Genomic DNA, 25465 nt, shown 5'->3' on the forward strand with positions numbered 1-25465 from the left:
GGGGATAGGCAGGTGTGCTAGGGACAGAAAAGAGTTAGCTGGAGAGCAGAATTCCCTCTCACCTACTGGTTCCCTGTGCGGGCAGGCAGAGGTAACCCCTTAAAAATGACCCCTGGGGGACCCGGTGCCTTGTAATCCTTGCAAGTCACACCTGGAACTGCTTGAACTTGGATGGCTGGGGAGAGGTAAAGAAAAGTCCTGGAGGTCATTGGCTTCGCTGCACAGCCTGGTGTCTGCCTCTGAAGCTTGAGGGCTCTGGGGTGTCCATGCCATGGAAAACAGCTGTCCCTTGGGTCCAGGGGTGATTTAGAAAGATTTGGGAAGGACATGCAGTTGCTGGGATAATTTCAGTGGTTTTAGGACCAGGTCTGGGATGCTTAAGCTTTTTTAGGAGCTGGTGGAAATAGTTTAGATGTTCTGAAGCAGGCCGGTCAGGATTTAAAGAAGGTGACTGTGGCTTCGGGGGCTTCTAGAGGTCCCTGAAAAGTTTGTAGGACCTCCTAAGTCCTCCTAGGCCCTGGAATACCACTCAGAAACCTCTGATGGCCTGCTAGAGGGACCCAACGACATCTATGGTATCCCTGGAGATCATGAGGTCCCTGAAACTTTGCCAAGACTTAATGGAGCACCGAATGTTCTGGTCTGCTGGGATAGGGATGATTCTGAACAGAAAATTACTCCCCTGCCAGGTGCACGAGTTGTAACATAATGTGCCTTGTGGACTCTCCTGATAAACTGATGTTGTGAGCCCCTCGGGGGCTCAGGGATAGAGAGGAAATGAGAATCTGAGGCCACCCGGAGGTGTACTGTGGAGAGACAGATAGAGACAGGGTAAAGGCAGTCTTGCCTCTCATATATTGCAGCTATGTTAATTAGTCAAGAGTGAGACCAGCCTTGCCCTCACAGCTATGGGTGCGATAAAAGACTGACTTACCTGGTAGACGGACAGTTGGAGTCTGCCGGCCGTGCCACGAGGAGGAGGGGACTGGAGGGCACACGAGGGACGGACGGGGTTAGGTGGCCGTGCTAGGGATGGGAAGGAGCGAGCTGGAACTGCAGAAGGACGAGAGAAGAAAGAAAAAGAGCCAGAGCTGTGTGGATCTGCTCATGGGAGGGTACATAGAAGAGATATGAAAGACTTCTAGATAACAAGGTGCTGATGCCTGAAGCCTTCTGAGGTTTTAAAGAAGCACTCGGGGTGTTGTGGCTGTCTCAACAACGGCGGTGTACCATCTGCCAGTCCCGGTCCGGGAAAAATTGTCTGACATTTGCAATTTTGATAAGCGTATTCCTGGTTTTCTACAACAGCACCTGAGTAGAAAAGTGGCTGGATTTCACAGGTAGGAAAGATTTCTGATTGGATCTTTATGGGGTTTGAAGTAGCCTTCCGAATACCTAAGGCCAGCGAGAAAGCTGTCCCTAGCAGGCTTCACCTGGGAGAAATCCTCTGATGATCTGAATTTTAAAACATGTAATCCCAAGGTCAGAACTGGGCTCCTGGCTGTAAACAAGGGCTATTTGGCATATTTAGGAACTTTCCAACCTAGTGTCTAAAGAGCCATTTAGAGGAGGCAACTCCAAGTCCAAAGCAGGCTGGAGCTTGTGTTCTCAGCACCATTCATTTAGAAAAAATCCTGTGATATTTGCAAATTTAAGAGGTGACACAAAACAGTAAACATTAGGAACTCGAAAAACCCTCATTCTCTGAAAAGTCAGCAAGAAAAAGCAAGCCTCTCCCTGCTCCAGCTGTCAAACACACACCTGGTTTGTGCAGGTGACCTGGCCTGTGCTGCACAGGTGCTTTGCCCAGGTGTCCCAGGACAAGTGCTGGTCCCTGGAGTGGCTGTGGGCTGCCTGGGGGGCGGTACCTGTCAGGAACTCCTCTATTTGTCTTTGGTGGGTGATGTGCTCACAGCTGTGCAGTCCCACAGGGTCAGTGTCAGTCCCTTCCAGCCTGCTCAGACAGCGGCTGAATACTTGTCCTAGGTGTCATTTCCAGGGAACCCAGCTCCTGGCACCCCTGGGGTGGGCTAAGGACACCTGTCACTGTGTGCTGGGGGGTCACGGCTAACCTGTGTCCCGCTCAGAGCATCCCCAGCTTTGTACTGTGCTCCAGGGTGCGTGTCCTGCTCCCCTGCAGCCCCTGGGGTACACTCAGAGTGACAGCTGAGTATGAGTGCAGAGAAACCCTAACCCCAACCCCTAACCCTAACCCCCTAACCCCCCTAACCTAACCCAAACCCCCTAACCCCTAATCCCTAACCTAACCCTATAACCCTAACCCTATAACTCTAACCCTATAACCCTAACCCAAACCCTAACCCAAACCCCCTAACCCCAACCCCTAACCCCAACCCCTAACCCCCTAACCCTAACCCTAACCCCCTAACCTAACCCAACCCTAACCCTAACCCTAGCCCTAACCCCAACCCAAACCCTAACCCCCTAACTCTAACCCCCCTAACCCCAACCCTAGCCCTAACCCTCTTTTCCAGACCCTTAAAATCCTCAAAATTCCTCCACAGATCCCCCCAAAAAAACCTAAATTCCTTAAAATTCCTCCACAGATCCCCCCAAAAATCTAAATTCCTCAAAATTCCTCCACAGATCCCCCCAAAAATCTCCACCAGGACCCCCCAGACCCCCACCCAGAGTTTCCTGATTTCCTCCCACCACCCCCAACCCTTTTGACCCCTCCCCAAATAATAAAATAAATCGAGGCTGAGGCGGTTCCAAAGCTCAGTGGCCACTTTATAAAAAGGGGGAGCCCTCGGGGGGCCCCCCCGTATCAACATATGTACAGGGGAGAGGGGCATGTACAGGTTATTTACACCCCCCGGGGGTATTTACAGAGCCGGGGGAGGGGGAGGGGGGCGGGGGGGAGGGGCAGACCCATCCCCACCCCTCCCCCATCCTCTCAGCAGGGTCCCAAAGCCCCTCCCCCCACCCCCGGACACGCCCCGAGTTTCTACAAGAAACAGCCAAAAAAAGGGGGAGAAAAAGAGCCTTTTTTAAGGGGGGGGAGGGGGTGGTGACGTCACGGTGATGTCATCACGGGTGATGTCATGGCGATGATGACGTCACGGCCAAATGGGGACAAATGTCACCGTGCCACGGCCAAAGGTCACCCCTGGTGGCCTCTCTGCCCCCCCCACAGTGTCCTTGTGTCAACAGCGATGACCATGGGGGTCAAAGGTCAACCCTGGGCCAGTGGTGGCCAAACTCTGACCCTGGTGGCCAAACTCTGACCCTGGTGGCCAAACTCTGACCCTGGTGGCCCAAAAACCAGCCCCAGGGGTGTCCCCGTGGCACAGGAGGTGACATTGTGACCCAAACACCACCCCCGGCCACCAAAACTCAACTCTGGGCAAACCCAACACCGGCCGTGGTGGCCAAAACTCAACTGTGGCCGCCCAGAATCGCCCCCCGCGTGCCCAAACTCGGCCCCCAGAGCCCAGGGCAGGGTCAGGGTCAGTTGAGGGTGCCCCGGCAGCTCTCGGTGCGGCACAGGCACGGGATCTTGGTGTCCTCGATGGGGAATTTGTAGTCGTAGGTGATCTCCTCGTTGACGCCGATGGGCTGCTTGGAGTAGATGACGATCTTCTTCTGCGCCTCGATGGTGATCACCTTGGCGTAGCAGTTGGGCTGGGGAGGGGGAAAGGGGGGTCACAGGGGTGTTCTGGGGGACCCCCTGGGGTTGTGGGGTCCCCCAATGTCCCCCCGGTGTCCCCAGGGCCCTGGGGTCCCCCTGTGTCCCGCCCTGTCCCTGGGGCTGTGAGGTCTCCTGCTGTCCCTGGGGCTGTGGGGTCCTCCCTGGTGTCCCTGGGTTCACCCTGCTGTCCCCTGGGTGTCCCCCCTGTCCCCCCGGTGTCCCTGCTGTCCTTGGGGCTCTGGGCTCCCCTGGTGTCCCCCCGGTGTCCCCAGGGCTGTGGGGACACCCCACTGTCCCTCTGGTGTCCCCAGGGCTCTGAGGTCTCCCCAGTGTCCCCACTGTCCCCATGGTGTCCCTGCTGTCCCTGTGGCTCTGAGGCCCCCCCATGTCCCCATGGTTCCCAGGGCTCTGAGGTCCCCCCGCTGTCCCCCCGGTGTCCCCACAGTCCCTGGGGCTCTGGAGTCCCCCACTGTCCCCTCAGTGTTCCCCCTGTCCCCAGGGCTCCAAAGTCCCCCCAGTGTCCCCAGGGCTGTGGGGTTACCCCAGTGTCTCCCCTGTCCCTGGGGCTATGGGGACACCCCTATGTCCCCAGTGTCCCCCCGGTGTCCCCACTGCCCTCCTGGGGTCCCCCCACTGTCTCTGGGGCTCTGGGGTCCCCCTGGTGTCCCTGGGGCTGAAGGGTCCCTCCAGTGTTCCCATTGTCCCCCTGGTGTCCTCACTGTCCCCAGAGCTCTGGAGTCCCCTCTGTGTCCCCTACTGTCCTCAGGTCTGTGCAGTCTCCCTGCTGTCCCTGGGGCTGTGGGGTCCCCAAAGTGTCCCTCTGGTGTTCCCCCTGGTGTCCCTGGGGCCCCTCCGGTGTCCCCACTGTCCCCCCAGTGTCCCCAGGGCTGTGGGGTTACCCCAGTGTGCCCCCGTCCCTGTGGCTTTGGGGTCCCCCCTGGTGTCCCCAGGGCTCTGATGTCCCCCCACTGTCCCCCTGTCCCCAGGGCCCTGGGTTCACCCTGCTGTCCCTGCTCTCCCCACAGTGTCCCCACTGTCCCCTCTGCTGTCCCTACTGTCCCCTCGGTGTCCCTGCTGTCCTTGCTGTCCCCGCTATCCCCCAGTGTCCCTGCTGTCCCTAGGGCTCTGAGCCCCCCAGGTGTCCCCTCAGTGTCCCCCCACTGTCCTCCCGGTGTCTCTGCTGTCCCCAGGGCCCTGGGATCACCCTGCTGTCCCCCCACTGTCCCCCTGCTGTCCTTGCTGTCCCTACTGTCCCCACAGTGTCCGTGGGGCTCTGAGGTCCCCCTGGTGTCCCCTCGGTGTCTCTGCTGTCCCCCCCGTCCCTGTGGCTCTGAGCCCTCCCCACTGTCCCCCCAGTGTCCCCACTGTCCCCCCAGTCTCCCTGGGGCTCTGAGGTCCTCCTGGTGTCCCCACTGTCCCCACTGTCCCCAGGGCTCTGAGGTCTCCCCACTGTCCCCCTGCTGTCCCCAGTGTGCCCCTGGTGTCCCTGCTGTCCCCCCACTGTCCCCTCGGTGTCTCTGCTGTCCCCCCAGGTGTCCCTGTTGTCCCCTCACTGTCCCCCTGTCCCCACAGTGTCCCCGTGTCTCACCGTGCAGCAGTGGTTGATGAACCGCGCCAGGTTCCCGCACTTGGTGGCGTCGATGATGGTGTCGTGGTCCACGCGGAACAGGTAACTGCTGCCGATGCCCTGCTGGGCGTAGCGCTTCTCCCGCATGTCCGCCACCACCTGGGGGGACAGGGGACACCGGGGGGGTCACCATGGGGTCATTGGGGTCACCACAGGGTCATCGTGGCCACACTGGGGCACCGGGGTCACCAAGGGGTCAGTGTGGCCAGCCTGGAGTCACTGCGGCCACCATGGGGTCACTGGGGTCACCATGGCCACACTGTGGTCATCAGGGTCACCATGGGGTCACCACAGCCACCACAGGGCCACCACGGGGTCATTGGGGTCACCACGGGGTGAGTTCGGCCAGCCTGGGGTCACTGTGGCCAGCCCAGAGTCACTGGGGTCACCACGGGGTCATCAGGGTCACCATGGGGTCAGTGCAGCCACCATGGGGTAAATGCGGCCACCACAAAGTCACTGGGGTCACAGTGGCCAGCCCAGGGTCACCATGGGGTCACCATGGGGTCACTGGGGTCACCGGGGTCACCATGGGGTCACCATGGCCACACTGGGGTCACCATGGGGTCAGTGCGGCCAGCCCGGGGTCACCATGGGGTCAAGTGGGGGGTCTCTGAGGACACTGAGGGGATCCTAGAGGGGCTCTGGGGACACTGGGGGGTCTCTGGGGACCCCGAGGGGACACTGAGGGGACACTGGAGGGGCTCTGGGGACACTGAGGGGTCTCTGGGGACCCTGAAGGGCTCTGGGGACACTGGGGGAACACTGAGGGACCCCGAGGGGACACTGGGGGAGCTCTGGGGACCCCAAGGGGACACTGGGGGTGTCTCTGGGGACCCTGAGGGGACCCTGACAGGACACTGGGGTGTCTCTGGGGACACTGAGGGGAGTCTGAGGGGCTCTGGGGACACTGGGGGTGCTCTGGGGACCCCGAGGGGACACTGGGGGTGTCTCTGGGGAGCTCTGGGGACCCTGACAGGACACTGAGGGGTCTCTGGGGACCCCGAGGGGACCCTGACAGGACACTGGGGGGTCTCTGGGGACACTGAGGGGAGTCTGAGGGGCTCTGGGGACACTGGGGGTGCTCTGGGGAACTGAGGGGACACTGGAGGGACACTGAGGGGCTCTGGGGACCCCAAGGGGACACTGGGGACACGGACCTGGCGGATGTTCTGCCCCACGTACTCGATGACCATCTCGTCGGCGGCGATCGGCTCCATGGCGAACAGGCCCCACTCGTGGATGCGGCTGCGCCCGAACCGCAGGCGCTTCTTGCGGAACTGGGGACACGGAGGACACCGGGGGACACGTCAGTGAGGTGAGGACACCAGGGGACATGGGGACACCAGGGGACACCAGGGGACACGTCACTGGTGGATGTGGCTAGGCCTGAACTCCAGGCGCTTCTTATGGAACTGGGGACACGGGGGACAGCAGGGGACATCAGGGGACATGTCAGTGAGGTGAGGACGCCAGGGGACATGGGGACACCAGGGGACACGGGGATGTGTCACTGGTGGATGTGGCTAGGCCTGAACTCCAGGCGCTTCTTGCGGAACTGGGGACACGGGGGACATCGGGGGACATGTCAGTGAGGTGAGGACACCAGGGGACATGGGGACAGCCAGGGGACACCAGGGGACACGTCACTGGGGTGGGGACACCAGGGGACACCAGGGGACATGGGGATGTGTCACCAGGGTGGGGACAGGGGGACAGCACTGAGGGACACAGGGAAAGAGCCATTTGGGGTGGGGACAGCACAGGGGACACCGAGGTGCCCCAAAGGACACAGACACAGCCCAGGGGACACCAGGGGACACCGAGGTGACACTGGGGTGACCCCAGCCCGCCCACAGACCCCCCAAAAGCCCCCCAAGGCCCACCTTGAGCTGGTTGAGCTTGAGCAGGTCGCTGTCGGGCAGCGCGGCCGAGCCGATGGCGCTGAGCAGCCGCCGCTGCTCCGAACGTCGCTCCGACAGGACGCGGTTGGGACCCTGGGCGGGGACAGGGAGGGGACAGTGGGGGGACAGCAGGGGACAGCCAGGTGGGGACGGGTCAGGGTCTGCCCAGGGATGGGATTTTGGTTCTGTCCCCTCCCTTTGGTCCCTCTTTCTCCATCTTTCTCATTATTCTTTGTTTTTTCTCCCCTCACTATTTTTTATTCTTTATTTTCTCTCCCCTCACTATTCTTTATTTTCTCTCCCCTCACTACTCTTTATTTTCTTTATTTTTCTTTATTTTCCATCCCCTCATTGTGACATTTTCCCACCATTTTCTCAGGGTTTTTTTCTTCATTTTCTGAGTAATTTTCCCACCATTTCCCCACCATTTTTTGATTTTTTTTTTTTCTTCATTTTTCAAGCCATTTTTCCCTGCCATTTTCTGAATTTTTTCCCTTCATTTTCCCATAATTTTCTGATTAATTTCCCACCATTTTTGAATCATTTTCCCCTCCATTTTCTGAGATTTTTTTCCTTCATTTCCTGACACATTTCCCCATCATTTTCTGATTAATTTCCCACCATTTTTTGAGTCATTTTTCCACCATTTTTTGAGGGTTTTTTTTTCATTTTTTGAGCCATTTTCCCCACCATTTTCTGAGGTTTTTTTTCCTTCATTTTCTGATTAATTTCCCACCATTCTGTGAATCATTTTCTCTCCCCACTCTCCCATTTCCAGGCACTAAACCAAACCGAACCACCCCCTTTACAAACCCTGACGGACGACGGAGACTCTGGGGCTGCCCAGGTGAGTCCCAGGTGAGGCTCACCTGCGTGTCGGGCCCGTCGGGGTCGGGCCTGGGGGCGGGGCAGGGCCGCAGGTACCGCGCCTTCTCCCGTTTGCTGATGGGGTAATAGCCCTCGCTGCGGGCGCTGCCCGTGCGGTGCTGCCGCGGCTCCGGGCGCCGACGGTGACGCCGGGGGCTGCTGCTCCTGGTCAGTGCAGCCCGGGGGGTCAAGGAAAAGGGGAGATAAAGGGGTTTGGGGAGGGGGGTTTGGGTGGTGGGGGGTGGGTTTGTTGTCAGTGTGGTGTGTGTGTCACCAGGGTCCATCCTTGTGTCCCCAAATCCACTCCCTCTGTCCCCAATATCCACCCATGTGTCCCCAGTGCCCTCCCTGTGTCCCCAGGGTCCATTCCTGAGTCACCAGTGTCCATTCATGTGTCTCCAATCCCCTCCCTGAGTCCATTCCTGTGTCACCAGAGTTCGTTTTTGTGTCACCAGGATCCATCCCTGTGTCACCAGTGTCCATCCTCAGGTCCCCAGTCCCCTCCCAGAGTCCATTCCTGTGTCCTGAACACCCATCCCTGTGTCCCCAGTGTCCATTCCTGTGTCCCCAGTCCCCTCCCTGTGTCCCCAGGGTCCACTCCTGTGTCCCCAATATCCATCCCCATGTCACCAGTGTCTATTCCTGTGTCCCCAATCCCCTCCCTGAGTCCATTCCTGTGTCCCCAGTGCCCTCCCTGTGTCCCCAGGATCCATTCCTGTGTCACCAGTGTCCATCCTCAGGTCCCCAGTCCCCTCCCAGAGTCCATTCCTGTGTCCTGAACACCCATCCCTGTGTCCCCAGTGCCCTCCCTGAGTCCACTCCTGTGTCCCCAATCCACTCCCTGTGTCCCCAGGGTCCATTCTTGTGTCCCCAATGTCTATTCCTGTGTCCCCAGTGCCCTCCTTGTGTCACCAGAGTCCATTCCTGTGTCACCAGGATCTATTCCTATGTCCCCAGTCTACTCCTGTGTCCCCAGTGTCCACCCTCATGTCCCCAGTCCCCTCCCTGAGTCCATTCCTGTGTCACCAGTGCCCTCCTTCTGTCCCCAGTGTCCGTTCCTGTGTCACCAGTGTCCATCCCCATGTCCCCAGTCCCCTCCCTGAGTCCATTCCTGTGTCCCCAGTCCACTCCTGTGTCACCAGTGTCCACCTGTGTGTCCCTAGGGTCCATTCCTGTGTCCCCAATGCTCCTCCCCCTGTCCTGTGTCCCCTCCCTGAGTCACAAGCCCCCATCCCATGTCCCCAGTGCCCTTCCTGTGTCACCAGGGTCCACTCCTGTGTCCCCAATCCACTCCCTGTGTCCCCAGGGTCCATTTCTGTGTCCCCAGTGTCCATCCTCATGTCACCAGTGTCCATTCCTGTGTCCCCAATCCCCTCCCTGAGTCCATTCCTGTGTCCCCAATCCACTCCCTGTGTCACCACTGTCCATCCTCATGTGTCCCCAGTGTCCTTCCTGTGTCACCAGTATCCATTCCTGTGTCCCCAGTGTTCATTCTTGTGTCCCCAATCCCCCCCATGATTCCCCACACCCAATCCCCACGTCCCCAAACCCCTCCCTGAGTCCATTCCTGTGTCCCCAGTCCACTCCTGTGTCACCAATGTCCACCTGTGTGTCCCTAGGATCCATTCCTGTGTCCCCAATGCTCCTCCCCCTGTCCTGTGTCCCCTCCCTGAGTCACAAGCCCCCATCCCATGTCCCCAGTGCCCTTCCTGTGTCACCAGGGTCCATTCCTGTGTCCCCAATACCCACCCAGGTGCCACCAGTGTCCATCCTCATGTCCCCAGTCCACTCCCTGTGTCCCCACTGTCGACTCCTGTGTCCCCAGTGTCCATTCTGATGTCCCCAGGACCTATTCCTGTGTCCCCAGTGCTCCTCCCCATGTCCTGTGTCCCCTCCCAGTGTCCCCAGCCCCTGTCCCATGTCCCCAGTGCCCTCCCTGTGTCACCAGGATCCATTCCTGTGTCCCCAGTGTCCACTCCCTGTGTCCCCAATCCCCTCCCTGAGTCCACTCCCTGTGTCCCCAGTGTCCATTCCTTGGTCACCAGTGTCCACTCCAGTGTCACCAATATTCACCCATGTGTCCCCTAAGATCCATTCCTGTGTCCCCAGTGTCCATCCCCATGTCACCAGTGTCCATTCCTGTGTCCCCAGTCCCCTCCCTGAGTCCATTCCTGTGCCCCCAGTGCTCCTCCCCCTGTCCTGTGTCCCCTCCCTGAGTCACAAGCCCCCATCCCATGTCCCCAGTGCCCTCCTTGTGTCCCCAATGTCTATTCCTGTGTCACCAGTGTCCATTCTGATGTTCCCAGTGTCCACTCCTGTGTCCCCAGTGCCCTCCTTGTGTCACCAGAGTCCATTCCTGTGTCCCTAGTCCACTCCCTGTGTCCCCAGGGTCCATTTCTGTGTCCCCAGTGTCCATCCCCATGTCACCAGTGTCCATTCCTGTGTCCCCAGTCCACTCCCTGTGTCACCACTGTCCATCCTCATGTGTCCCCAGTGTCCTTCCTGTGTCACCAGTATCCCTTCCTGTGTCCCCAGTGTTCATTCTTGTGTCCCCAATCCCCCCCATGATTCCCCACACCCAATCCCCACGTCCCCAAACCCCTCCCTGAGTCCATTCCTGTGTCCCCAGTCCACTCCTGTGTCACCAATGTCCACCTGTGTGTCCCTAGGATCCATTCCTGTGTCCCCAATGCTCCTCCCCCTGTCCTGTGTCCCCTCCCTGAGTCACAAGCCCCCATCCCATGTCCCCAGTGCCCTTCCTGTGTCACCAGGGTCCATTCCTGTGTCCCCAATCCACTCCCTGTGTCCCCAGGGTCCATTCTTGTGCCATCATTGTCCACTCCAGTGTCACCAATATTCACCCATGTGTCCCTAAGATCCATTCCTGTGTCCCCAGTGTCCATCTTCATGTCCCCAGTCCACTCCCTGTGTCACCAGGATCCATTCCTGTGTCCCCAATCCCCTCCCTGAGTCCATTCCTGTGTCACCAGGATCTATTCCTATGTCCCCAATCTACTCCTGTGTCCTCAGTGTCCATTCCTGTGTCACCAGTGTCCTCCTTCTGTCCCCAGTGTCCACTCCCTGAGTCACCAGTGTCCACTCCTGTGTCCTCAATCCCCTCCCTGAGTCCATTCCTGTGTCCCCAGTGCTCCTCCCCCTGTCCTGTGTCCCCTCCCTGAGTCACAAGCCCCCATCCCATGTCCCCAGTGCCCTTCCTGTGTCACCAGGGTCCATTCCTGTGTCCCCAATACCCACCCAGGTGCCACCAGTGTCCATCCTCATGTCCCCAGTCCACTCCCTGTGTCCCCACTGTCGACTCCTGTGTCCCCAGTGTCCATTCTGATGTCCCCAGGACCTATTCCTGTGTCCCCAGTGCTCCTCCCCATGTCCTGTGTCCCCTCCCAGTGTCCCCAGCCCCTGTCCCATGTCCCCAGTGCCCTCCCTGTGTCACCAGGATCCACTCCTGTGTCCCCAATCCACTCCCTGTGTCCCCAGGGTCCATTCTTGTGTCCCCAATAGCCACCCATGTGTCACCAGGATCCAGTCCTGTGTCCTGAACACCCATCCCTGTGTCCCCAATCCACTCCGTGTGTCACCAGTGTCCTCCCTGTGTCCCCAGTGTCCATTCTTGCGTCCCCAATCCCCTCCCAGTGTCCACTCCTGTGTCCCCAGTGTCCACCCTCATGTCCCCAGTCCCCTCCCTGAGTCCATTCCTGTGTCCCCAATGCTCCTCCCCCTGTCCTGTGTCCCCTCCCTGAGTCACAAGCCCCCATCCCATGTCCCCAGTGCCCTCCTTGTGTCCCCAATGTCTATTCCTGTGTCACCAGTGTCCATTCTGATGTTCCCAGTGTCCACTCCTGTGTCCCCAGTGCCCTCCTTGTGTCACCAGAGTCCATTCCTGTGTCCCTAGTCCACTCCCTGTGTCACCAGGATCCATTTCTGTGTCACCAGGGTCCACTCCTGTGTCACCAGTGTCCATCCCCATGTCCCCGGTCCCCTCCCTGAGTCCATTCCTGTGTCACCAGTGCCCTCCTTCTGTCCCCAGTGTCCGTTCCTGTGTCCCCAGTGTCCATCCCCATGTCACCAGTGTCCATTCCTGTGTCCCCAATCCCCTCCCTGAGTCCGTTCCTGTGTCCCCAATCCACTCCCTGTGTCACCACTGTCCATCCTCATGTGTCCCCAGTGTCCTTCCTGTGTCCCCAGTGTTCATTCTTGTGTCCCCAATCCCCCCCATGATTCCCCACACTCAATCCCCACGTCCCCAAACCCCTCCCTGAGTCCATTCCTGTGTCCCCAGTCCACTCCTGTGTCACCAATGTCCACCTGTGTGTCCCTAGGGTCCATTCCTGTGTCCCCAATGCTCCTCCCCCTGTCCTGTGTCCCCTCCCTGAGTCACAAGCCCCCATCCCATGTCCCCAGTGCCCTTCCTGTGTCACCAGGATCCATTCCTGTGTCACCAGTGTCCACTCCCTGTGTCCCCAATCCCCTCCCTGAGTTCACTCCCTGTGTCCCCAGTGTCCATTCCTTGGTCACCAGTGTCCACTCCAGTGTCACCAATATTCACCCATGTGTCCCTGAGATCCATTCCTGTGTCCCCAGTGTCCATCTTCATGTCCTCAGTGCCCTCCCTGTGTCACCAGGGTCCACTCCTGTGTCACCAGGATCCATCTCCATGTCCCCGGTCCCCTCCCTGAGTCCATTCCTGTGTCACCAGTGCCCTCCTTCTGTCCCCAGTGTCCACTCCCTGTGTCCCCAGTGTCTGTTCCTGTGTCCCCAGTGTCCATCCCCATGTCCCCAGTCCCCTCCCTGAGTCCATTCCTGTGTCCCCAGTCCACTCCTGTGTCACCAATGTCCACCTGTGTGTCCCTAGGGTCCATTCCTGTGTCCCCAGTGCTCCTCCCCCTGTCCTGGGTCCCCTCCCTGAGTCACAAGCCCCCATCCCATGTCCCCAGTGCCCTTCCTGTGTCCCCAGGATCCATTCCTGTGTCACCAGTGTCCATCCCCATGTCACCAGTGTCCATTCCTGTGTCCCCAATCCACTCCCTGTGTCCCCAGGGTCCATTCTTGTGTCCCCAGTGTCCATTCTTGTGCCATCATTGTCCACTCCAGTGTCACCAATATTCACCCATGTGTCCCCTAAGATCCATTCCTGTGTCCCCAGTGTCCATCTTCATGTCCTCAGTGCCCTTCCTGTGTCACCAGTGTCCATTCCTGTGTCCCCAGTGTCCACTCCCTGTGTCCCCAATCCACTCCCTGAGTCCACTCCCTGTGTCCCCAGTGTCCATTCCTTGGTCACCAGTGTCCACTCCAGTGTCACCAATATTCACCCATGTGTCCCTAAGATCCATTCCTGTGTCCCCAGTGTCCATCTTCATGTCCCCAGTCCACTCCCTGTGTCACCAGGATCCATTCCTGTGTCCCCAATCCCCTCCCTGAGTCCATTCCTGTGTCACCAGGATCTATTCCTATGTCCCCAATCAACTCCTGTGTCCTCAGTGTCCATTCCTGTGTCACCAGTGTCCTCCTTCTGTCCCCAGTGTCCACTCCCTGAGTCACCAGTGTCCACTCCTGTGTCCTCAATCCCCTCCCTGAGTCCATTCCTGTGTCCCCAGTGCCCGCCCTGTGTCACCAGGATCCATTTCTGTGTCCCCAGTGCCCGCCCTCATGTCCCCAGTCCCCTCCCTGAGTCCATTCCTGTGTCCCCAGTGCTCCTCCCCCTGTCCTGTGTCCCCTCCCTGAGTCACAAGCCCCCATCCCATGTCCCCAGTGCCCTCCTTGTGTCCCCAATGTCTATTCCTGTGTCACCAGTGTCCATTCTGATGTTCCCAGTGTCCACTCCTGTGTCCCCAGTGCCCTCCTTGTGTCACCAGAGTCCATTCCTGTGTCCCTAGTCCACTCCCTGTGTCACCAGGATCCATTTCTGTGTCACCAGGGTCCACTCCTGTGTCACCAGTGTCCATCCCCATGTCCCCAGTCCCCTCCCTGAGTCCATTCCTGTGTCCCCAGTCCACTCCTGTGTCACCAATGTCCACCTGTGTGTCCCTAGGATCCATTCCTGTGTCCCCAATGCTCCTCCCCCTGTCCTGTGTCCCCTCCCTGAGTCACAAGCCCCCATCCCATGTCCCCAGTGCCCTTCCTGTGTCACCAGGGTCCATTCCTGTGTCCCCAATACCCACCCAGGTGCCACCAGTGTCCATCCTCATGTCCCCAGTCCACTCCCTGTGTCCCCACTGTCGACTCCTGTGTCCCCAGTGTCCACTCCCTGTGTCCCCAGTGTCCATTCTGATGTCCCCAGGACCTATTCCTGTGTCCCCAGTGCTCCTCCCCATGTCCTGTGTCCCCTCCCAGTGTCCCCAGCCCCTGTCCCATGTCCCCAGTGCCCTCCCTGTGTCACCAGGATCCACTCCTGTGTCCCCAATCCACTCCCTGTGTCCCCAGGGTCCATTCTTGTGTCCCCAATAGCCACCCATGTGTCACCAGGATCCAGTCCTGTGTCCTGAACACCCATCCCTGTGTCCCCAATCCACTCCGTGTGTCACCAGTGTCCTCCCTGTGTCCCCAGTGTCCATTCTTGTGTCCCCAATCCCCTCCCAGTGTCCACTCCTGTGTCCTCAGTGTCCACCCTCATGTCCTGTGTCCCCTCCCAGTGTCCCCAGCCCCTGTCCCATGTCCCCAGTGTCCTTCCTGTGTCCCCAGTGTCCATCCCTGTATCCCCAATCCCCGTATCCCCAGTGCCCATGTCACTGTCCCCACAGTGTCCTCATGTCCCCAGTGTCCCCAAGGCCAAGGATATCAGTGTGGTGCACCCAGTGGGTGTCATTGAGCCAGTTAAGGGCCGCCCCCTGTCCCCAATCCCCAGCCCCATATCCCCATGTCCCCACACTGTCCCTGTGTCCCCATGTCCCTGCACTGTCTCCAGGCTGTCCCCAAGTCCCCAAGCTGTCCCCAGTGTCCCCAAGGCCAAGGATATCAGTGTGGTGCACCCAGTGGGTGTCGTTGAGCCAGTTGAGCACCGCCCCATGTCCCCATATCCCCAATCCCCATGTCCCCAATGCCCCTATCAGTGCCCCCATATCTCCACAGTGTCCCCACAGTGTCCCCATGTCCCCAGGTTGTCCCCAGTGTCCCCAAGGCCAAGGATATCAGTGTGGTGCACCCAGTGGGTGTCGTTCAGCCAGTTGAGGGCCATCCCGTGTCCCCAGTCCCCATATCCCCAACACCCCTGTCAGTGTCCCCATGCTGTCTCTGTGTCCCCAAGCTGTCCCCAGTGTCCCCTGTCCCCAAGGATATCAGTGTGGTGCACCCAGTGGGTGTCGTTCAGCCAGTTGAGCGCTGTGTCCCCAGTCCCCATACCCCCAATCCCCGTGTCCCCAGTGCCCCTATCAGTGCCCCCATGTCCCCACAGTGTCCCCATGTCCCCAGGTTGTCCCCAGTGTCCCCAAGGCCAAGGATATCAGTGTGGTGCACCCAGTGGGTGTCGTTCAGCCAGTTGAGGGCCATCCCGTGTCCCCAATCCCCATATCCCCAACACCCCTGTCAGTGTCCCCATGTCCCCAAGCTGTCCCCAGTGTCCCCAAGGCCAAGGATATCAGTGTGGTGCACCCAGTGGGTGTCGTTCAGCCAGTTGAGCGCCGCCCCGTCCTCCTGCTGCAGGAGCCTCTCGTAGGTGAGCCGCAGGAACCGCGCGTCCTCGGCGTCCAGCCCGGCGCTCCAGATGTCGTACAGGATCGTCATCTGCTCGAACTCGCTGCGCGGGGGGAACTCCCGGGGCGGGGACGACGACGCGGGGACGGCGCCGCGGGGCCGCAGCCAGCGCTGGTGGCCGTCGCTGCTGTCACTGTCACTGTCGTCGCTGTCGCTGTCGTCGTCCTCGGTGTCGCTGTCGCTGGAGGAGGACAGCGGCGGCGGCCGGTGACGTTTGCGCCGAGGTGGGGGTGGCACTGCTGGTGGTGGTGGCACTGCGACGTCCTTGCTGTTGTTGTCACCTCCTCCTGGTGGCACCTCGGCCACCACCTCCTCGGGGGCTTCCAGCACCTCGGCCGTGGCCTCCAGACACAGCGCGGGGACGGCCGGGGACAGCGTTTTGGGGGCGTGGCGGGGGGGCGGCATGGCGTAGTTGTGCTCCAACAGCACCGGGGGGTCCCGCGGTGGTGCCACCACATTGTCATTATTGTCACCATCGGTGTCATCGTCGGCCTCGCTGCTGTCCCCTCCTCCTCCTCCTCCTCCTCGGCGCAGCGCGATGGCCGCCAGCACCGCCAGGTCTCCTTGTGTGTCACCGCCTTGGGGACACTTCTGGGGGGCTGTGCCCCCTCCCCGGGCCAGCTCCAGCAGGGACGTGGCCCCCAGGGTCTCGGCGGGGGCGCGGGGGGGGCGGCGGCGTTGGGGACACTTGGGGACAGCCCCGGTGACAATCCCGGGGGTGACAATCCCAGGGGTGACATTCCCAGTGACACCAATCCCAGTGACACCAATCCCGGTGTCGTTGTCATTGTCATTGTCACTGTCACCAGCGCCGCCCCCTCCCCAGCTCTTGACCAATGAGGCGTGGTCAGCCGGAAGGTTGGACACTGGGCGTGGCAGGGGCGTGGCCACCTTGGCTGGGAGGGGCCTGCGAGGTGGGAGGGGCTTGGCGGGGCTGGGCGGGGCTGGAGGTGGGGAGGGCGGGGCAGTGGGTGGGGCAGTGGGTGGGGCAATGGGCGTGGCGATGGGTGGGGCAGTGGGTGGGGTGATGGGTGGGGCAGTGGGCGTGGCGAGGGGCGGGGCCGAGTCCTCGGCCTTGCGGCGTTTTTTGGGCGGCGGCAGCAGCGGGATGGGGGAGGAGGGGCGGGGCGGAGGGGGCGGAGCTGCGGAGAGAAAAGGGGGCGGGGCGTTAGTGAGGGGGCGGAGCCCTCAGAGCAGAGGGAACCACCCCCAAAATTTAGGTTAAAAAGGGGCGGGGCTTAAGAACAGAGGGAATCACCCCAAAATTTGGGTTTAAAAGGGGGTGGGGCCTCAGAGCAGAGGGGACCCCACCCCAAAATTTTGGGAAAAGGGGGCGTGGCTCACCTGGTTTGGGCTCGGGGGGCCGGGGGGGCTCCGGGGGCTCCTCGGGCTCGTCCTCGGAGGAGGAAGAGGAGGATGAGGAAGATGAAGATGAGGACGAGGATGAGGAGGAGGAGGTGGGCGGGGCCGAGGAGGAGGAGCCTGAGGCGCTGGCCACGCCCCCCCGGTAGAGGGAGAATTTGGAGGAGTTTTCGCTGCCGCCTTCGGCCTCGTCCCCCTCCTCCTCCTCTTCATCCTCTTCTTCCTCTTCTTCTTCTTCCTCTTCCTCCTCTGTGGGGACACGGGGGGCGTCAGGGGGGTCACCGACCCCGGGGGGAGCCCCCCAAAGCCCCTCCAATGTCCCCAAATTCCCCCTGATGTCCCCAAATCTCCCCAATGTCCCCAAATCCCCTCTAGCCTCCCCCAAACCCCCCCAGGATGTCCCCAAATCCCCTCAATGTCCCCAAAGTCCCATTGATGTCCCTCAAGTCCCCCAGTGTCCCAAATCCCCCAATGTCCCCCAACGTCCCCAAACCCCCCAATGTCCCAAAAGTCCCAAATTCCCCCCAAAGTCCCAAACTCCTTCTATGCCCCAAGTCCCCCCCCAAAAGTCCCCAAACCCCCCCCAGGACATCCCCAACCTCCCCCAGTGTCCCCAAACCCTCCCAATGTCCCCCAGTGTCCCCAAACCCCCCCAATGTCCCCCAGTGTCCCCAAACCCCCTCACTATCCCCAAATCCCCCCCCCCAATGTCCCCAAACGTCCCCAAAGTCCCCAAACCCCCCCAGGACGCCCCCAAACCCCCCCAAATGTCCCCAATATCCCAAATGCCCCCCAATGCCCCCAGACCCCCTTCAATGTCCCCAGTGTCCCAAACTCCCCCCCAATATCCCCAAACTCCCCCCCAGTGTCCCCAAACTCTCTCCACAATGTCCTCAAACCCCCCCAGGCCATCCCCAATATCCCCAAAACCCCCCTGGATGTCCCCAAATTCCCCCCGATATCCCCAACCCCCCCAAACCCCCCCAGGACGCCCCCAGCCCCCCCCGGATGTCCCCAAAGCCCCCCCAATATCCCAAATATCCCCCAAAGCCCCCAGACCCCCCCAGGACACCCCCAGACCCCCCCAGGACGTCCCCAATATCCCCCCAAATGTCCCCAATATCCCCCAATGTCCCCCAAAGCCCCCAGACCCCCCCAGGACATCCCCAATGTCCCAAATGTCCCCCAGGATGTCCCCAAAGCCCCCCCAATGTCCCCAACCCCCCCAGCCCCCCCCAGGACGTCCCCAATGTCCCAAATGTCCCCAATGTCCCAAATCCCCCAATGTCCCAAAGCCCCCAATGTCCCCAATTTCCCCCAGGACACCCCCAGCCCCCCCCAGGACTTCCCCCAAGCCCCCCCAAATGTCCCCAATATCCCCAAACCCCCCCCCAGGACATCCCCCAAGCCCCCCCAATGTCCCCAAAGCCCCCCCAATGTCCCCAACCCCCCCAGCCCCCCCCAGGACGTCCCCAAAGCCCCCTGTGCCCCCCCTCACCCCGTCCCGGCCGGGGGGGTCCCCTCCTGTCGCCCCCGTCCCTCCGGCCCTGCCCGGGGGGGGGAGGGGGGCCCTCCCCCTTGCCCCTCCCCCTCCTCCTCCTCCTCCTCTGGGCGGCTTCGGCCTCGCGCTGCTCCTCCTCCTCCTCCTCCTCCTGTTTGGGGGAAAAAATGGGGTCGGGGGGGCAAAAACGGGGTCAGGGGGGTCATAGAGGGGTCGGGGGGGCAAAAATACCCCAAAATACCCCAAAAACCCCCAAAAACCCCAAAATCCCCCGAAATTTCAACCCCAAAACCCGAATTTTTTCATTTATTGGGTTGGTCTTGACCCTTGGCCTTGGCCACGACCCCAAATCCCCCAAAATTCCCCAAAAAAACCCCAAAAAACCCCAAAATTCAACCCCAAACCCCCAAATTTTTCCCTGTATTGGGATTTTGTTGACCCTTGATCATCAATTGACCCCAAAATGCCCCAAAATGCCCCAAAATACCCCAAAAAACCCCCAAAAAAACCCCAAAACCCCAATTTTTTTATGGACTGAATAGATATTGATGCCTGACCTCGCCTCTGACCCCAAAATCCCCCAAAAAACCCCGAAAAAACCCCAAAATTCCCCCCCAAAACACCAAATTTTTGCACGGAATTCCCTGTACTGGCTCAACATTGACCCCTGACCCCAAAATTCCCCCAAAAAACCCCAAAATCCCCCAAAATTCCTCCCCAAAACCCCAAACTTTTTATGGATTGAATAGTTATTGACGCCTGACCTCACCCCTGACCCCAAAATACCCCGAAATCCCCCAAAATTCAACCCCAAAACCCCAAATTTTGGCACGAAATTCCCTGTACTGGCTCAACATTGACCCCTGACCCCAAAATCCCCCCAAATACCCAAAAATACCCCAAAATTCAACCCCAAAACCCCAAATTTTTTCCATATATTGAATTGACATTGACCCCTGACCTCGGCCACGACCCCAAAATCCCCCAAAATCCCCCCAAAAACCCCAAAATCCCCCCAAAACCCCCCAAAATCCCCCAAAATTCAACCCCAAAACCCCAAATTTTGGCACGAAATTCCCTGTACTGGCTCGATATTGACCCCTGACCCCAAAATTCCCCCCAAATCCCCCCAAAGACCCCCAGTTCCGTCCCCACCTTGCCGGAGGAGGATTCCTCGGACGCCTCCTCCCCTTCGCTGTCGAGTCGGAAAAGTTTCCGGCGCTTCCCGGGACCCTCGGGACGGGGGGGCTCCTTGTCTGGGGGGGGGAAATTTGGGAGAAATTGGAGGATTTTTGGGATTTTGGGGGCAATTTGGGGGGGTTTGGGGGAGTTTGAAGAGATTTGGGGAGGATTTGAGGGGGTTTGGGGGATTTTTGAGGAGGTTTGAGGGGATTTTTGGGAAGTTTAAAGAGTTTTTGGGGGGTTGAAGAGGATTTTTGGGGGGTTGGGGGGGATTTTGGGGGATTTGAGGGGGATTTTTGGGAGTTTAAGGGTTTTTTTGGGGAAGTTTGAGGTGGATTTTGGGGTGTTTGAGGGGGGTTTTGGGGGGAATTGAGGAGATTTGGGATTTTTTGGGGGGGTTGAGGAGGTTTGATGGGATTTTGAGGAGATTTGAGGTTTTTTTTGGGGGGTTTGAGGGGTTTTTTTGGGGCGTTTGGGGGATTTTTGGGGGGTTTGAGGGGTTTTTTGGGGGGTTTGAGGGGGTTTTTTTGGGGGGTTTGAGGGGGTTTTTTGGGGGATTTGAGGGGGTTTTTTGGGGGATTTGGGGGGAGTTTGGGAAGTTTGGGGGAATTTTGGGGGATTTTTGGGGGGTTTTTGAGGAAGTTTTTGGGGGGATTTGGGGTTTTTGAGGAGTGGGGAAGGGTTTTGGAGAGTTTTTGGGGGATTTTGGGGAAATTTTGGAGGGTTTGAGAGGATTTTAGGGGGTTTGGGGGAATTTTGGGGGGATTTGAAGGGATTTGGGGGGATTTGTAGGGGGTTTTGGGAGGGATTTGGGGAATTTTGGGGGATTTGACGGAGGATTTTGAGGAGATTTCAGAGGATTTTTTGGGGTTTGAGGGGGATTTGGGGGGTTTAAGGGGGTTTTTGGGGAGTTTGAGGGGGATTTTGGGAGAATTTTGGGGGTTTTTGAGGGGCAGGGAAGGTTTCTGGGGGTTTTTGGGGGATTTTTGGTTTTTCTGGGGGATTTTTTGGGGGATTTGGGGAGTTTTGGGGGGAGTTTTGGGGTTTTTTTGGGGCATTTTTTGGGGGTTTTGGTGGTTTTGGGGGGTTTGGGGGGATTTTTGGGGTTTTTTTGAGAAGTTTTCAGGGTTTTGGGGATTTTTGGGGAGTTTTGGGGGGATTTTGGGTGGTTTGGGGGGGATTTGGGGAGTTTTTGGTGTTTTTGGGGTGTTTTGGGGTTGGCCCTCACCATCCTCATCCTCCTCGGGGGGGGTCGGGGGCCGGGGTCGCTTCTCCTCCCCCCCCTCCCCCAACTCCGATGGTTCTTTCCGCTTCACCTGGGGGGGAAAAGGGGGAAAAAAACCTCAAATCCCCCCCAAATCCTCCCCAAATCCCCCCCAAATCCTCCCCAAATCCCCCCCAGAACCACCCAGGACCCCCCAAATACCCCCAGGACCCCCCAAATCTCCCCCAGGACCTCTGAAATCCCACTCAGACCCCCAAAATCCCCCTCAAGAACCCCCAAATTCCCCCAATCCCCCCCAGGACCCCTCAAATCCTCCCCAAATCCCCCCAGGACCCCCAAAATCCCCCCCAATCTCCTCCCAGACTCCCCAAATCCCCTCAAGACCCCTGAAATTCCCCCCAAATCTCCCCTATCCTCCCTAAGACCCCCCAAATCCCCCCCAGGAGCCCCCAAATCTCTCCTAATCCCCCCTAAGACCCCCAAAATCCCCCCAAATCCCCCTCAAACCCCCCCCAGACTCCCCAAATTCCCCCCAAGACCCCCTCAGGACACCTCGAATCCCCCCTAAATCTCCCCCAGGACCATCCAGGACCCTTCAAATCCTCCCCAAATCCCCTCCAGGACCCCCAACCTCCCCCCACATTTCCCCCAGACCCCCCAAATCCCCCCCAGGACCCCCCAAATCCCCCCAAATCCTCCCCAAATCCCCCCCAGACTCTCCAAATCCCCCCAAATCCTCCCCAAATCCCCCCCAGACTCTCCAAATCCCCCCCAAATCCCCCCAAGACCCCCCAAATCTCTCCTAAGACCCCCTAAGACCCCCAAAATCGCCCCCAATCCCCCCAGGACCCCCCCATATCCTCCCAAATTCCCCTCAAATCCCCCTCAGGACCCCCTACCTCCCCCCAGATCCCCCCAAACCCTCCCCAATCCCCCCAGGACCCCCCAAATCCCCTCCAGGATTCCCCAGACACCCCCAAATCCCCCGAAATCTCCCCCAGGACTCCCCAAATCCCCCTCAGGACCCTCAACCTCCCTCCAAATCCCCCTCAAACCCCCCCAGACTCCCCAAATCCCCCCCAAATCCCCCTCAAATGTCCCCAAACCCCCTCAGGACCCCTCCCCAGGGTCCCACCTTGAAGGAGGGCAGGCGCAGCGCCCCCCGCAGGCCGGAGCCCCCTCCCCGGGCCCAGTCCACCAGGGACAGGAGGGCGGGGGGCGGCTCCTTGGGCCGGGCCCGTTCCGGGGCCTCCTCCCGGCCCCGCCCCGCCTGGAACGGCTGGAATAACCCGGAGAATTTGGGGTTAGAGGGGCTTTGGGGGGGCTTTGGGGGGTCTGGGGAGGATTTGGGGGGATTTGGGGGGTCCTGGAGGGGGCTGGGGGGGTCCTGAGGGAGACTGGGGAGGATTTGGGGACATTTGAGGGGTCCTCGGGGGGGTTGCGGGGGATTTGAGGGGGTTTGGGGGGGCTTTTGGGGGTCTTAGGGGGGATTAGGAGAGATTTGGGGGGTCACAGGGGGGATTTGGGGTTAGAGGGGGAATTGGGGGGGTTTTGAGGGGTTTGGGGGGACCTGGGGGGGTCCTGGGGGGGGTTGGGGGGTCACAGGGGGGATTTGGGGGAAATCGGGGGGTCAGAGAGGGGTTTGGGGGGGATTTGGGGATTCAGGGGGGTCTCTCCATTGGAGTTTGTGTTTGGGGTCTCCATTGGGATTCAGGGTCTCTCTATTGGGATTTAGGTCTCCCCCTCAAGATTTGGAGTCTCCATTGGGATTTGGGGTTTTTCTATTTGGGATTTCAGGACCCCCTCACCAGGATTTGGGGTCGGGGTCTCCATTGGGATTTGGGGCCTCCCCACTGGAATTTTAAGACCTCCCCCTCAAGATTTGGGGCTGGGGTCTTGTCATTGGGATTTAGGATCTCCCCATTGGGATTTAGGGCCTCCCCCAAGGATTTTGGGGTCTCTGGGGTCTCTCGCCCACCTTGACCTGCTCCTCCTTCCTCTCCCACCAGGCGTCGAAGGCGTGGAACGCCACTGGGATTTGGGGCTGGGGTCTCCATTGGGGTTTGGGGGTTCAGGGGGGTCTCCATTGTGATTTGGGGCTGGGGTCTTGCCCACCTTGACCTGCTCCTCCTTCCGCTCCCACCAGGCGTCGAAGGCCCAGAAGGCCATTGGGATTTGGGGCTGGGGTCTCCACTGGGATTTGGGGCTGGGGTCTCCACTGGGGGATTTGGGGGTCTCTATTGGGATTTGGGTCTGGGGTCTCTGGGGTCTCGCCCACCTTGACCTGCTCCTCCTTGCGCTCCCACCAGGCGTCGAAGGCGCGGAACGCCACTGGGATTTGGGGCTGGGGTCTCCATTGGGGTTTGGGGTTCAGGGGGGTCTCTCCATTGGGATTTGGGGGATACAAAGGGGGTCTCTCTATTGGGGTTTGGGGCTGGGGTCTCTATTGGATTTGGGTCTGGGGTCTCGCCCACCCTTGACCTGCTCCTCCTTGCGCTCCCACCAGGCGTCGAAGGCGCGGAACGCCACGTTCTCCACCATCTTCCTGTTGAGGTCCCTCTGCATGGTGGTCTTCATCTCCTGCACCAGCGCCGCCAGGACCCCCTCCACGGGACCCCCCCAAAACACCCCCCGGGGGGCTGCGGCGGGGGAGGGGGAGGGGGCTCGGTGCCGGGGGGTCTCTCCTCAAACTGGGCCGAGAACGGGGGGAAATGGGGTGGGGGAGGGGGGGAGGGGGAGGGGTGGGGGGCGGTGGGGGAGGGGTGAAGTGCGGGAAAGGGGGGGGGACCCCAAAGGCGGGTTTGGAGCCCCCTCCCCCCGATAAGGAGCGGAGGCGGGTCAGGAGCTGGAAGGAGGTGGGGACCCTCCCCCATTTCCCGGAGGGGGGGCCGCCCCTCCCCCACCACCCCAGCGACCCCCGGCAGCCCCTCCCCACCCCCGCCCCGCCCCCCCAAAAGGTCGAAGAAATCGGGGAGGGGTCGCGGTGGGGGGGGGAGGGGCACGGCCATGAGGGGCTGCAGGGGGGGGGAGGGGGCGGGAAGGAGGGGGGGGGCAGGGGGGAGGGGGCGGCTCGGGAAAGGGGGAGGGGGGCAGGGGGGAGGGGCGGAGGAGGAGGAGTCGTCGTCGGAGATTTCCATGTCCTCGCCCGAGGAGAGCTGGGGGGAAGGGGTTAAAACTGGGGGGGAGGGAGACCCCCAGGACCCCAAAACCCAAAACGGCCCCAAAAATGGCCCAAAATAACCCAAAATCACCCCAAAATGGCCCCGAAACCCAAAAAACGGCCCCAAAATGGCCCAAAATGACCCAAAATCACCCCAAAATGGCCCCAACACCCAAAAAACGGCCCCAAAATGGCCCAAAATGACCCCAAATAATCCCAAATCGGCCCCAAAACACCCAAAATGGCCCCAAATCACCCAAACCCTCCCCAAGCCACCCCAAAATCCCCTAAATCCTCCCCCCAGACCCCCCAATCCTCCCCCAGACCCCCCAAATCCCACCCAGACCCCCCAAAATCCCCCCCAAATCTGCCCCAGACCCCCCACAAACACCCCCAGACCCCTCAATTCTCCCCCAAATCCCCCCCAAATCCCCCCTTAAGCCCTCCAGCCCTCCCCAGACACCCCAAATCCCCCCCAAACACTCCCCAGACCCCCTCAATTCTTCCCCAATTCTCCCCCAGACCCCCCAAAATCCCCCCAAAACCTCTCTTAGCCCCCCCAAACCCCCTGAGACCCTCCAATTCTCCCCCAAATCCCCTCCAGATCCCCAAACTCCCCCCAAATCCCCCCTTAAGCCCCTCCAACTCCCCCCAGACCCCAAATGCCCCCAAACCCCCTCTTAGCCCCCCCAGACCCCCCAAATCCCCCCTTAGGGCCCCCAGACCCCCCAATACTCCCCCAATTCTCCCCCAAACTCTGCCCAACTCCCCCCAGACCCCCCAAATCCTCCCCAAATCCCCCCCAGACCCCTCAAAACCCCCCTTAATCTCCCCCAGATGCCCCCCAGACCCCCCAATACTCCCCTAATACTCCCCCAGACCCCCAAAATCCCCCCTAGAACCCCCTAACTCTCCCCCAGACCCCGCAATTCTTCCCCCAATTCTCCCCCAGACCCCCCAAACTCTCCCCCAGTTCCCTCACCAACACCCCCAGACCCCCTAATTCTCCCAAATCCCTCTTAGGCCCCCCAGACCCCCTAAATCCCCTCCAGACCCCCCTAATTCCCCCCAAACACTCCCCAGACCCCAAACCCCCCCAGACCCCCTAAATCCCCCCAGACCCCCCAAATCCCTCCCTGAGGGCCCCCAGACCCCCCAATACTCCCCCAATTCTCCCCCAAAACCCCCTTTAACCCCCCCCAAAATCCCATCCAGACCCCTCCAATTCTCCCCAGTTCTCCCCCAGAGCCCCAAACCCTCCCCAAATCCCCCAAATCTCCC

General features: G+C 60.0%; 1 protein-coding gene across 1 annotated transcript; it reads right to left on the bottom strand.

Annotated features, from left to right (window-relative positions):
* Positions 1 to 2850: 2850 nt before the first annotated feature.
* Positions 2851 to 23663, bottom strand: LOC310923762 (histone-lysine N-methyltransferase SETD1A-like; the record flags this gene model as incomplete). Its single annotated transcript, XM_083885695.1, has 14 exons — positions 2851 to 3645; positions 5241 to 5378; positions 6440 to 6559; positions 7166 to 7276; positions 8053 to 8222; positions 15640 to 16896; positions 17099 to 17365; positions 18615 to 18756; positions 19755 to 19873; positions 21028 to 21115; positions 22160 to 22303; positions 23003 to 23068; positions 23303 to 23355; positions 23499 to 23663. Coding segments are annotated over 14 exons (3014 nt in total), but the record flags the coding sequence as incomplete, so codon positions are not given.
* Positions 23664 to 25465: the final 1802 nt, after the last annotated feature.

Source organism: Zosterops lateralis, assembly GCF_965231275.1.
Source record: "Zosterops lateralis genome assembly, contig: HAP1_HAP1_SCAFFOLD_276, whole genome shotgun sequence".
NCBI classification, from domain to species: domain Eukaryota; kingdom Metazoa; phylum Chordata; class Aves; order Passeriformes; family Zosteropidae; genus Zosterops; species Zosterops lateralis.